At 37.9% G+C, this 13251-nt stretch overlaps 1 protein-coding gene across 1 annotated transcript in view; it reads right to left on the bottom strand.

Moving 5' to 3' along the window:
* The window catches only part of MICU2 (mitochondrial calcium uptake 2), a 134343-nt gene that overhangs the window by 57235 nt on the left and 63857 nt on the right, over positions 1-13251 (bottom strand). Inside the window, exon 2 of the mRNA XM_041487148.1 lies at positions 5504-5651. Coding sequence (XP_041343082.1) covers positions 5504-5651 — 148 coding nt within the window. The remainder of the gene's footprint in view (positions 1-5503; positions 5652-13251) is intronic.

Genomic DNA, 13251 nt, shown 5'->3' with positions numbered 1-13251 from the left:
TCTACTTGGACACTTAAGGGAAAGTGAAAGTAAGGTACTTTGAAGACTTTGACAGGGTGGTCGGATTTTGGGTGATGAAGAATAGCTGAGGACGAAAAATCCACAGTATGGAGGACATTTTCAGCAATCAATATTTATCTTTGCTTTTTTGTTCAGTTCCTTAACAGGAATAGTATTTTCCTTTACTCACAACCCCACCTTAAGAAATGAGTAAACGAAGACTAAGAAGCTTTGGCTAGAAATGGCTGATTTTGTTTCATTTTCTAAAATTCAGAAGAGATTAATCCAATGACATTAAACCATCATGTTTTTTCCTTTGGATTTATCTTCATTTTAGCTTCCATCTACCACTGGGCAAGGGGTCATTGTTGTTGTGCATACTCAGAGTTCTCTACTGTATTTGGGGGATTTGAGCAACAATGACATATCTGTACTAAAAAACCACTAAATGCAGAGATAGAGAGAAAACAATTTCTTAGTTAACATATTAGAAATTGGAGAGAATTGAATTCAGTTCCCAGCTGTTTCAATGGCTCCCCATACAACACTTCAATCCCTACTTCCCATATAAAGCTTTTCCATTTATACAAGCTTCAATCTTATTCTTTGACTCTGAATCCTAGATTTTAGATCTGACACTGATGCATGACTCACATCAGTCTGATTAGCTATCGTGTATGAAATTCAGGTCAAAATGAAGACACTGAAGTACAGGCATCTGAACTCCTGCCAAAGGCAAAAAACTCAAGACCCAAAAATAAGAAGACTGACTCAGCTCATTCTGAAGTGCTCATCTACTGCATGGTCCCTCTTGGCCCTCCTAACACCACTGACTGCACCAGCACTGACCTCAACTAAGGACAAAGGAGAACTCAATTTTTTAGCCACCACAGCCTTGCACTGTGTCCTTTCCTCAGATTCCCTCACAGCCATGACCACGCTGATGCGGTGACAGGAAGCCACACATCATATCAAGCCTGCAAACACACCACAACTTTGCACCGTGTTCCCACAGAAAGCTAAACCAACTCCAACAACTTCTCCAAGGGAACTTACAACACACTAATTCTCACTGACAGATAGGAGTCTGCCATGGAAATACTGCCTCTGGTACCCTGGTACTGTAGAACACAGCAAAATCTCTTTTACTGCAGCTGAATGAATGAAGATGCTACAACACATTAAATCTTGACTGAGCAGATATAGAAGGATCAAGATCTTTATTTAGCAAGCACCAATTGTTATCAGACAAGGTAACCTGAAGGTTTGTCTTCTACCTGGAAGAGGAATAAAATAATCTTCTCCAGAAAAAAAAATGAACATAAGCACAGTTCAGATTCAATGCATTGCAACATCTTCATTTCTTGAAGGACTCTTGCAGTCCTTTTCAAAAACTAATACAGATTTTCATGTATGTTCTGCAACAGCACATCAGTGGTGGTATTTCCATAGAGCCCTAACACAGTATTAGTTGTCTAATCTGGAATATGAGCCTAAGTATGCACAACTGTCTACGACACAAATTTTACATGAAGGGTCTCTTGAAAATGCTCTTGCACAGCAATGAAAATTCTGTGTAAATCAGCAGAAATTCTAGCACTTCTAAGATCACAGGTATGGGAAGGATAAAATAATTTATTCTTCCCATACCTGTGATCTTAGAAGTGCCAGAATTTCTGATGCAACACATCATGTTTATATTATTTATATTAGATATTGTGAAGTATTTTACATCACATTACTAGACACTGTGAAGTATTTTTACATCACAGTAAGAACAGTAACAGGAACACTTTTTCACTAAACTATCATTGCATCAGGTATGATGATTTACATGAATATCCCACAGACTACACAGAAGAACTTGGTTTTTCAATGGTTTGCCACACATCCCTGTGGTAACAGTTTTAACACAAGATTACATGGCATATAGCCATGAATCCAAAATCCCCAATGGTGCATTTAGTATGCACTGAACTAACTGGTAGAAAAAAAATGCTATCATATTAGTTTTGCACTGGCACAAATGCTGTGCCACACTACCACATCTCATTTACTGTTTGTCACTGTTTATGAAGAGGTGGCTGCTTCCTTTCATAAAATAACTAACAGCAATAGAACAGGGCACCTGTCTACAGAGTAACTTGGTGTTAGAAGCACTGCCTCTAAAAGCAAGCACATTTTTTTTGGACAGTGTCTTTATTCCTTTATAGAACTTTTTGCTTTGTCAATATGCAGAACAAAAAGTCTGTCAGGGGACTCTGCATTTGTTATCAGCTCATTCTCCTTACATGGCAGTACAGTAAATATTTTTCTTCATTATCACCCTCACAGTAAATAACTTTGAAGGTGTGATTTAATTAACAGGAATGCCAATATTTCACAACTTCTGCCTATTTTAAAGAAAATGAATAATAGAGAAACCCATGCACCAGGAAATAAATGACCAGAGGTAGTGAACTAAGATCTGCCTGGCAGGGTTCAAGATCACTTAGGCTGGATGACAGTTGATATATTTGCAGTATAGTTCATCCGTTTTCTTATCTGGTAAAGCGTTCCATAATAAATTATAATTTATTGCATCTTTTGCAACCTTGTCAAAGGCCACACCTAAGATTTTTGCTTCAGCAATAAATTCCACCCAACTGTGTACAGGAATTCACTTGACAATCTGCACACAGCTAAAATATTTTGGTATTTTTTAATGCTAGCACCAACAATTCTTCTGGTTTACACAATACCACATTTACTTTCTACTAATTCGACTATGTTTAAAAACTAACAGGAGATTTCAAAGTAATTCCCCAGTGACAACTACCCATGAGCAAAAAACCCTAAGGCTGGCTGGCCAACGTCTCCTATTCTCAGTTCTTAAGTGTTTCTCATCCTTCTTTTTGCTTGCCTTTTTCCCTTGTGGAAGTGTTTATCTCTGAATAGGGACAGATCAACCTCAGCAGTATTTCTTGATGTACACAACTAAACCGCTCATGAGGCTGGCCATATGTTTCTGCATATTGTCTGTAAAAAGTACTGCAGAAAAAACACTTCAGAACAGCCCTAAGTCTTCCATATTACCATAAACAGCTTCCAATTGGAAAACTCCAGGCAAATATTTATGAAGATGAATGGTTACTGCCAGGGTGCTTCAGATTTTGCTGAGAGGTTTGGGTTTTTTTATTTATTAGCAATTAATCAAAAATAGGTAAGAGAATAACCAAACCATTACAGCTTGAAGTTCACCATTGTAAGACTCACCATATGTATGCAGGATCACATGTTAAAATTGCATCTAGGTATGCAGTAAGTGAAGGGCTTTCTAGGGTAAGTGGTGTCATACCTTTCTCTTTTCTAAAGGCACTGTTCAGGGTGAAAGAGAATTATTTTATTATATAAGCAGAAAGCTTCCAAAGTAACTGCTGCTTTGCTATTAAGTTCACTATCTTGACCTACTCTAAATATACCATGACAGACACTTGAGATAGGTCTGTTTATTTTCCTCATATGAAATTCTTTGAAACACAATGAATAAAACCACTGCCTTTAAAATACTTCAAGTGCCATATTTCTCTGCTATCAAATTCTGTGCCTGTTTGCAGGCACATAAAAATGTAAAATCCCAAGCAAGAGAAATCAAGAGAATTGCTTACCACTGTGTTTATGCTACTGGCCAAAGAATCTGTACCAATGACAGTTAAAAAAATATTTAGGAACATTAGATTCAAGTGTCAACATTTTTCTATCAAGCATCTGTGATGCTACTGCTGCAAGCCTGACCTCAATTGAAATGCTAAATATGCATTAGAGCAAAGGTTTTTTTACTTGCCATTATTTATTCACTTCTGTTTAATGCTATTTCCTACTCATATTAGCAAAGCAACTGAAATTAACTTGGCTGCATTACAAATAAATATCACCACATACCACTTCATTAAAAATCTGCATGTGTACTATTATACTTGGAGTAACCAATTAACATGGATGAATGCATAGAACTGAAAAACACTTATCTCTCTAACCTTGTCTTTGGACACAACTGTCTGAAAACCATACCTTCAAAACTAGAAGTTTCTGTACTCACTGTCCTTCAGGCTGGAAAACTCAAAATAAGTTTCCTTTCAGGTTTTTAACTTAATGACTTAAGTTCTGAGGTGGAACGAAGTCTAACACCCATACATTAAAAAACAGTACTTTAAAGATCTCCATGACTCTCAAGGTCATAAAGTTCTTCTAAGGATTTATATTCAGCTTTGTGTAATATTAGAAGCTGTGTGTCAGCAGTGAATTCATGTATCCTTACCACCTACAGATTTTTGGCAGATACCGGAAAACTTTTTATTACCGATAATTCTATCTAATAATAATTGTCCTATTCTTTGACCACTTGCAGCTCTTTTAAACTGTTTTCTGCCCTAGGTTTTCAACAGGTTTCAACCAAAGTGCATTCTGGTCTCCTTCTTCCTCCCTGTCTCTCAAATCCTTCCAAAGGGCCTTGAATTCCCTTCTGGATTTCCAGGTCAATACTCCCAAGTCACCACAGCATTTGCTGGTAGGTGGGCAGAGCATTGCAGGCTTTGAATGGCCTTTGCTAGACAACACGCTCTCCTGGTCAGCATGTGCAGACTGCAGCAAACAACTATTAAAGCTGGGACTTCTCCCTCTTTCCCTCAACAGATGAACTAATAGAGTATTTGTCCTCTAAGTGACAATCTTCTCTGGAAACAGAAAACCTTAACCTTTCAAAAGCAAAAAAAAAAACCAAAAAACGTGGGAAAACTGTAAAACCCAATTTTTTTTTTTAGGAAAGAAGCATATAACATAACTGTAACATGGAAATAACAGAAGAAGATACAAAGATGAAAGAAGTCTAAGGAATGGGACAGAATTAATGAAGCCAGAAAACCTGCAGAAAAGGACAACAACCTATGCACTTTTTATTTGTGTGCTGTTCCTATTTTCTCCTCAGAAAGTGCACTTTTAAAAGTACTTCTTGGAAAGACACTTGTGATTATGATTTGTTCTTAACTAGGTTATGTAAAAATCAAAGGAGATTTAAAATCAACAATGTAGAACTGAACTCTGGGCTCTACTATTCTCGTTCAACTCACTCCCATCACTACCTCCTCTAAGAAAAAAGGTCACAGAATTACTTGCTGGTGAAGTGGATAGAAGATAACAGGACCAGGAATGGTATGAACACTATTATAATACACTCATTCTATTTTCTGTGGCATGTAAGCAATTGAGGAACTACATACTGATCAGTCATGTAAATTATGCAGAGATGTCATTAGCAAGTCATCAGATTTCTAAATCATCAGCCTCACTTCACTTGTGTAAAGGGTAGCAGTGTCTGTGAGCATCCATACGGGCAACATTTAAATATTGGCTTCTAGTGATTTATGTAACATAAAGGATCTTATCCCAGCGATTTGCAAATGACATCTCTAAGGGGACCAGCAAGATTCTTTTCCTTCACAAATACGGTAACAAGAAAACAACTTACGTTCAACTTGATCAAACATTACTGAGAACAAGAAATCTCTTGGTGTCATGTAATATTCCCCTTCATATTCCAACGATGCAAAATGCATGAAGCGGTGCTTTCGAAGAGACAGTCTTTCATCCACGTCTGCATGAATGACATCTTCCTTCTGAAAAAGAAAAAAAGTCCACCACATTTGTAGACCAAAGATGTAATTAGAAAAAACCTTATACCCAATCTTGATCAACCCCAGTATTTTGTGGGTAGCCACAACAAAAAGCTACCAGCAATAAAGCTTTTATAGCACAGTCTTAAATAATGACATGCTTATAAACATTTTTTGGCTTCACTGAGAGCATGCTTTAACAAGACAGGTGTGCCAAATTAATGGCTCGATGTCACCAAAGGCTGATCCTGCTTCCCACTCCCTTGCTCTCAGCCATGTATTCCTGCACCTCCTTGTCTGCCAGCTCAGCTACTTGGGCTCTTGCTGAGCCAAATTCAGCTTGCTAACTCAACAAAACCCTAAACCCACCAAACAGTAAACAGTATTTCGCCAGGTTAGTGGCTGGCTCAGCAAAGGTTGAAATGTGCTGTGTATCCATGCAAATAAGCCAATCCTGAAGTGAATTTTTGAACTGTGAAGCAAATCCTAACATGGGAGGATAACGATGTTCTAGTTTAAATATGGGCCTGTCTTTCAGAGAAGTCAAAAAATGGGAAAAGCAATGAAAACACCAACAAAAAGAGTCAGAGATCATACCACCGAACCCAAAGATTCAATTAGTCAAGCAAACAAAAAATCTCCAACTTCACTCTCTCCTCATTAATATTGAAAGACTCAGGATGAAAACCATATGAGTTGACAGTACTCTGATGAGTAGCACCAGCACTTACTGGCAGCAAAAGAGGACACAGACCCAGTGAAACAGAGATATTTATACTTTAGGATTTCAGAGACGGTAAGTGACAACAGGAAAACAAGAAACCCTAAGATTCAGAACACACACTGTGTGTATTTGAAAATTAATCATGGAAAAATTACCATCACATATTGTATTATACATTATTGTATTTCTAAATAGAAGACTTCAACTTGCCATTTAATCCCATGTCCTGCAGCTCTGTGTTAGCATTAAGGACTTGTTAAAGTATTTCACTGAATGACAGGCTACAAGCACCTGTTACAGTCAGTCTTAGTTTTCCCTTGCAGCATGTTTGTTTGACTCAAACCTCAGGTTTCAATGAAGGGTGGGACGGAACTAACAACAAGAAAAAAAAAAACAACCTCATAATTTAGATTTAAAACAGTCATATTCTGATATGTACGGAAAATATGGGCTAACTCTAAATATCTGAAGCCAAGACTTGCTTTGATTTAGACAGAACTATTTTAAGCTTCTTACAGTATAGAGCTCCATCATGGCCTACAACCCAAGTGCACTGCTGCTGCTCAGACCAGCATGTTCTGGAAAATACTGCTTAAAAACAAATCAAATGTAGCAACAAATGTAGCTTTATCCTTTTTAAAACTTTAGGGGACAAGTGACTCCATAACTGCTTAGTTAACAAGACTCAACAAATGCCGCAAATCTCAAATGAATATTTCATGGCTGCTGGGTATTAACATGCTGCATTCTTATTAAAATCACATCCTTCTCACAGTAACAAAAGCCATTTTTCCCCAATGGCAAATTAAAAAAAAAAAAATGTGCAAAACGGTTTCACAGTTGTCCTTTAACCAAAATGATATAATGAAAAGCAATCTTTCTGCAAAAATACAGAAATAAAAAAGTTTAGACAAGAAGTAAAAAGTAAATTCTACATGTTCAAACCAACTGGATTTTCAAGTTTCTTAAGTCTTGCAGCATTTATCTGAATTCTGACTAAAGTTAAATTTGTTACTGATAACAGAACACTGAACTTCAGCAGTCAACAATTTTAACTGAAATACATAGGTACCAGTTTTAGTCACCACCATATAAGAAAGGTATTAAACTGTTAAGAGATTGTCCAAAGCAGGGCAACAAAGATGGGGAAGGGCCTTTAGGAAAAGTCATATGTGGAGTGGCTTAGGTCACTTGGTGTGTTCAGCCTGGAGAGGAGGAGACTGAGGAGAGACCTCACTGCAGTCTGCAGCTTCCTTGTGAGGGGACGAGGAGGGGCAGGCACTGATCTCTGCTCTGTGGTGAGCAGTGCCAGACCTGAGGGAATGGCCTGAAGCTGTGTCACAGGAGGTTCAGGTTGGGCATTAGGAGAAAGTTCTTCACCCAGAGGGTGTTTGGGCACTGGAACAGGCTCCCCAGGGAAGCGGTCACAGCACCAGCCTGGCAGAGCTCAAGGAGCATTTGCACAGCGTGCTCTGGCACATGGTGTGACATGGGTGTCCTTGAAGGGCCAGGAGTTGGACTTGACGATCCTGATGGATCCCTTCAAACTCAGCATGTTCTGAGATTCTGTGTTCACATGTTCACATATTAACTCTGATGTGATTATGGACTCATCAAATCCCTTTCTTTTTGTGAAACTGGCATCCCTGATTTGCAAAACATCCATGGCTAACTTCTTACAAACATCAGCTTCAAAACTAGTACAAATGAGGATGAAACAGGATGAAATAAATCAGCTGTGCCATCTCTTACTTTTTTTTCTAAGCTTTTGCAAAATTCTTGACATCCTGTCACTCTTAAAGAAATTTGTCATCTGCAAAGAATACCCTTCAGGACATGAGCATGAGCTCAGCTAGATCAGCTACCACCTCATTTGAAAGCTGTATCCCTCCCTCTCATTCACTATTATTTTCTTCACCAATACATACCTCTCCAAGTCTTCAATAAGCAGGGATGCCAGACCCACCAAAGACAGCTGGTAAGGGATAGAAATACAAGAAGCAGGAAGAAGCAGGAAGCTCCTTTTTTTTTTTTGAAAAAAACACCCCAAACCCAACTTATAAGCATAACTCCCATTTTTTTCTTAGAAGAGATAAATGTTTGAATAACTATTCTAATCATTATTCCAAGTGCCTAACCAAAGATTAAATAAAAATTATATTTTGAAGAAAAGGCTGATTCAATCACTTAAAATTAAGATTGATCTTCTTTTAAAGTACCAATCTAATGAGTGCAGAGGGGAGAGAGCTCTCTCTTCACAATTCAGTATCCTTCCCACTTCAATTAAATCCTGACTAATTTCTAAGTAGCTTTTCCTGAGTCATCCAATGAGTCCTTCAGATAAAAAAGATTTGACATTCCTGACATTTAAAAAAAACACTGTGAAAGCTCATTTTGCTCATAAAAATGCATGTATTGGGCAAAAAGCAATTTTACTCTTTTATTCCACAAAATGAGTTTCAAGTAAAGACAGGTATACTGTAAGTATACTGTAATAGTAATACTATTTATTTATTACATAAATAATTATGTATTTCAGGCTGAACCTCAGATATTAAGGTATCTGTAACCTAACACCTAAGCAGTTTCCAACAGTGCAAACTCAAGGCAAACTGGACACAAAAATTTAAATTTCAGAGGCACAATGGATGAGAAGAATCTATTACTACTACCACAAGATTCTTGTAAGCATAGTTTAAAATAACTCTGGGATTGACTTGGGCTTATTTTTGCCTCTAACAGTGCAACACAGGAGAAATCCAACCACAAACAGCTACGTGGCTTTAACTGTAGGGCTTGGGCTGAAATTCCACTCTCAGCTTGCCCTTCTGTGTGTGGGTCCAGCTGGGGCTTCAAACACTGGGTGTTCCCACGTGCTCCACAGCACCCCCACAACCAAGAGAACTGAGAATGAAATTTCAGCTTTAACTTGGAATTTAGTCACCTTTGTGGTTTTATGTCAAGCCTGCAGTGCCAATTTCAGAATGTGCATGGTAAAGCTATGATAGCTGATGGTAAATTAGAATTGAATGACATGGAAAGGGCTCCAGGAGGATGCTGTGCAGGTGACATAGCAATGGATCAGGAGCTGACCAGTCACTGGCATCTACAAACATTTCCAAAGATTGTGGTTTCCTTCCTGGCTTCCTGCATAGAGAAATGCCTTAAGGCAACAATATTACTTCAAAGAATTAATTTTCACGTTGATATAATTATTCTGTTTATCCGTCAGTCTCCTAAATTTAAGATGCTATTAAAGAATTAATGGTGTTCACAGTGTTCAATCTTTGGCTTGTGGACTTTTTTTTTTTAAATTAAATTAAATAAAAATGAAGGGTTACATAAATAAAACTTTGATAACCCTTACCTGTGTTTTTAGTGACAGTGCTGATCACAGTGATGTGATTTTTGGTAACACTAATTCTGTATTTATTAAAATCTAAGTAATTTTTAAGGACAAACTCAAATATATGCTGCTGATTATTAGAGAGAAATTATTTTAAAATATCATATGCACTTATCTCTCCCTTCAATTTAAAATTATGTCTTCCCCTTTCATTACTTTTACTTCTTGTCCCTTTGCACAGCATTTGGTGTTTTAATGCACCTGTACTGTTCAAGTTTTCTATCTTAATCTTTTCTGCTTATAAAACAGAATGCATTTTCCAGTTGATTTTTCCAACATAATTTTTATTTCTTTACTCCTTTCCATGCAATCTACTTATTTTGTCTCTTTGTATCCTTTCACTGACTTTCTTTCTTGTAATATCTACATACCTTCCTTTCTTTTTCCTTTGGAAAAAATAAAATCAAGATTTCCTTTTTTTCCCCCTCATCTGAAAACAGGATCAGTATTTTTTTTCTTCTCCTAATCTGAAAGAATTAACTTGTTACACTCATTTTACCAGCTACCAGAATAACTAAACCAGCGTGTGCACGTAATTAAAATCCAGTTGGTGCCAGCCAGATCTCTGGGAGCTTCAGGTTTGGAGCCATTAATTCACACTAGATCTGCAGAAGGATTTAGCAACTCTGTATCAAATTTCAGAAGGATGAAAACGTTGCAGTTAACTAGTGTCATTATTGCATTTCAATTTCAACCCAATCCATTCTGCAATGATCAAAATAACAAAAAATGTAACTCGACCTCCAACTCTGCTGCACATGTTAACATGCCCAGCATGCATGCTGAACGCACAGAGGAATAATGCTGAGAGCTGAATGTTTCAAAATTTCATATGATGCAATAAATGATAGAGAAAAAAGAGTTTTGACAAGAAATCAATTTGACAGAAATATGTGACTTACACAAAGCTCAAAATCATAATATTTAAGAAAGCTTGTATAAGTATGTGCAAAAGTAGTTGGTACTTTTACAATAAAGAAAGTGAGCCATGTCTTAATCAAATGCACCAGTTACCAAAACCAACACCAAGTTAAAGAAATAAGATCAGAACCAAAATGTTCTGATGATGTGAATTGATCTGTATTACTTTTTTAAACATTATGTTTTCTGAGCTTGCAAATCAAACTCAGCCTGGACACAAAGTAAGTTGGGGTGTGTGGGGGGGAAGCACAGAACTCATACAGAGAACATATTTCTCTGGCTATCAATTCCAAGTACTTGAGTGACTGAAACTGAACAAGCAACTACATTTCAAAAAGCTCCAACAGTCTTGAAATCCCTAAATATGAAAAGGGCAAGAGATTAAAAATACCTTCTCAGGACTACTTCTGAGACAGAGAACAGACTGCTAAAGTAAAGACAAGAGAAGAATGAGAATGCAAAAGTCTCATGTCTGCCTGCTCTTAATGGCTGAACATGAACACTTGAAGATTAGAAGAAGCCCTTTCTGTGCACTAACAGGTGCCACTCCCCTCCTTTCTTTCAAATAGCTGCTCAGTCAGTTCTGCTGTGCTGGTACTAATTAGTGACGGTTATGTTTGAAGCAGCAGCTGAGGAGTTTATTTGCATCTAAACCCCTGCTATTTCTGGTTTTAATTTTTCTCTCCCTCCCCTTGCATTTCACTGAGTTCAGACTAAATTGTGCACACAGAGCAGATCTACTGTTACGAGCACCCATACCAAATGGAGAATTAACTCAAACGTGAGGATAATACAGAAAACAGTCTCAGTTTATAAGGGATTTTAATTTCAGCATTTAATTCTAGAATTTCTACCTTACCAGAGCTCATTTTTAAACATAATCTTAAAACAAAGTAGGAAACTAACACATTTCCCCTAACAGAATATAAGAAAGGCCGATAAGGTACCCAAGCTCTAACAAGCCGGGGAACCAGTTAATTAATTTAACAAACCATACATTTTCACCTCTACTTGCAAGTTATCACACCAGCCTACTTACACATTCCCCTACTGAGACTGACACACCACTCAAATACACTGGTGCAGAAGTACTAAATACATACAGAGTGGCAGGGGGACCACACTGATGCCTCAAAGACAACACACCCAGGAAATGTGTCCATACAACTTTCTGGGAGAGCTCATTACATTGTATTGGACAGTCAATAGACTTGGGTGAAAAATGTGTCACATCTACTTCTCACTGATCCTTCTCAGTCAATCACTTCACATTAAAGAGCAGCTAAAATGTGAAGACACAAATACATTTATCTTTAAAAGTAAGAGGAGCTAGATATTTTTGAAAGATACTCTGTGTGGATGCATAAACAATACCCGGTGCTTAATTATATGCCCTTAAAATCATAGAACAGATTGAGTAGCAAGGGACCTTAGAATCATCTGGTTCCAATCCCCAGCCATGGGCAGAAACACCTCCCACTAGACCAGGTTGCTCTAAACGTCATCCAGCCCAGCCATGAACACTTCCAGGGACGGAGCATCCACAGCTTCTCTGGACAACCTGTGCCATTGCTTCACCACCTTCATAGTAAAGAATTTCCTCCTAACATCTAATCTAAACCTGCCCTCTTTCATCTTAGAACCATCACCCCTTGTCACATGTCCTTGTAAAAAGTCCCTCTACAGCTGCTTCATAGGAGAGGTGCTTCAGTGCTTCAATCATCTTTGTACTCCTCCCTTGGAGTCACTCCAGCAGGCCATGTCCTTACACTGGAGGCCCCAGAGCTGGATGCAACTCTCCACATGAGGTCTTATGAGAGACTGAAGCTGCAGAAATCCTTGACCTGCTGATCAAACTCGTTTCAAAATGTCATAATATCTTTATTTTATCTCCTCCATCTCAATTCAAATGATGTATGGAGTGTCTCTCTGCACACCTTCTCAGAAGGAGCTGGGAAAGCCTCTAAGCCATCTGATTTTGCTTACCCTGAGCTTGCAGATCTTTGGGATTTTCAAGCTGATAGGACTTTACCTCTTAAGTGTACTTTTGCTGCAGAAGAAAACCATATGCCCTTTCAAATAACTGCTTGCTTTGATTGGGTAACTCAGATAGAGGCTCTACTTCATCTGTTCTGAACTACATCAAGAGATAATCCATTTATTACATGAGATTCAGTTTTAACTGCACACCCTTGAGAATGGGACTATATATGCCTGAGTCTGAGAAGTGCAACTGCTGGAAGTTTTGCAGTACAACTCATGCCAGCTGCATGGTGCCATATATTTACCTGATGATTTATAGCTTTAAAAGGTTTTTACTGTCATAGTGCTTGGTCCTGCAACAACTGTACAGACAGGAAAAAAAAAGTTAAGTGCTTTAATAGTAGGTGGTCATATGCTAGACAGCTTTTGTTCTGAACAAGACAAACTCTGGACTCAGTGCTCATACAGAAGAATTTAAAGGAGTAAATATTTAATGCTGGATGTAGTGACCTAGGCAGAAGAACCTAACAGAAGGCATGTTTAAAACCTAGACTGGGAGAAGATGACAA

The sequence above is a fragment of the Pyrgilauda ruficollis genome, unplaced genomic scaffold (genome assembly GCF_017590135.1).
Source record: "Pyrgilauda ruficollis isolate IOZ18807 unplaced genomic scaffold, ASM1759013v1 scaffold8, whole genome shotgun sequence".
In the NCBI taxonomy this organism is placed as follows: Eukaryota; Metazoa; Chordata; class Aves; order Passeriformes; family Passeridae; genus Pyrgilauda; species Pyrgilauda ruficollis.
This window is presented reverse-complemented; position numbering and strand designations above follow the sequence as displayed.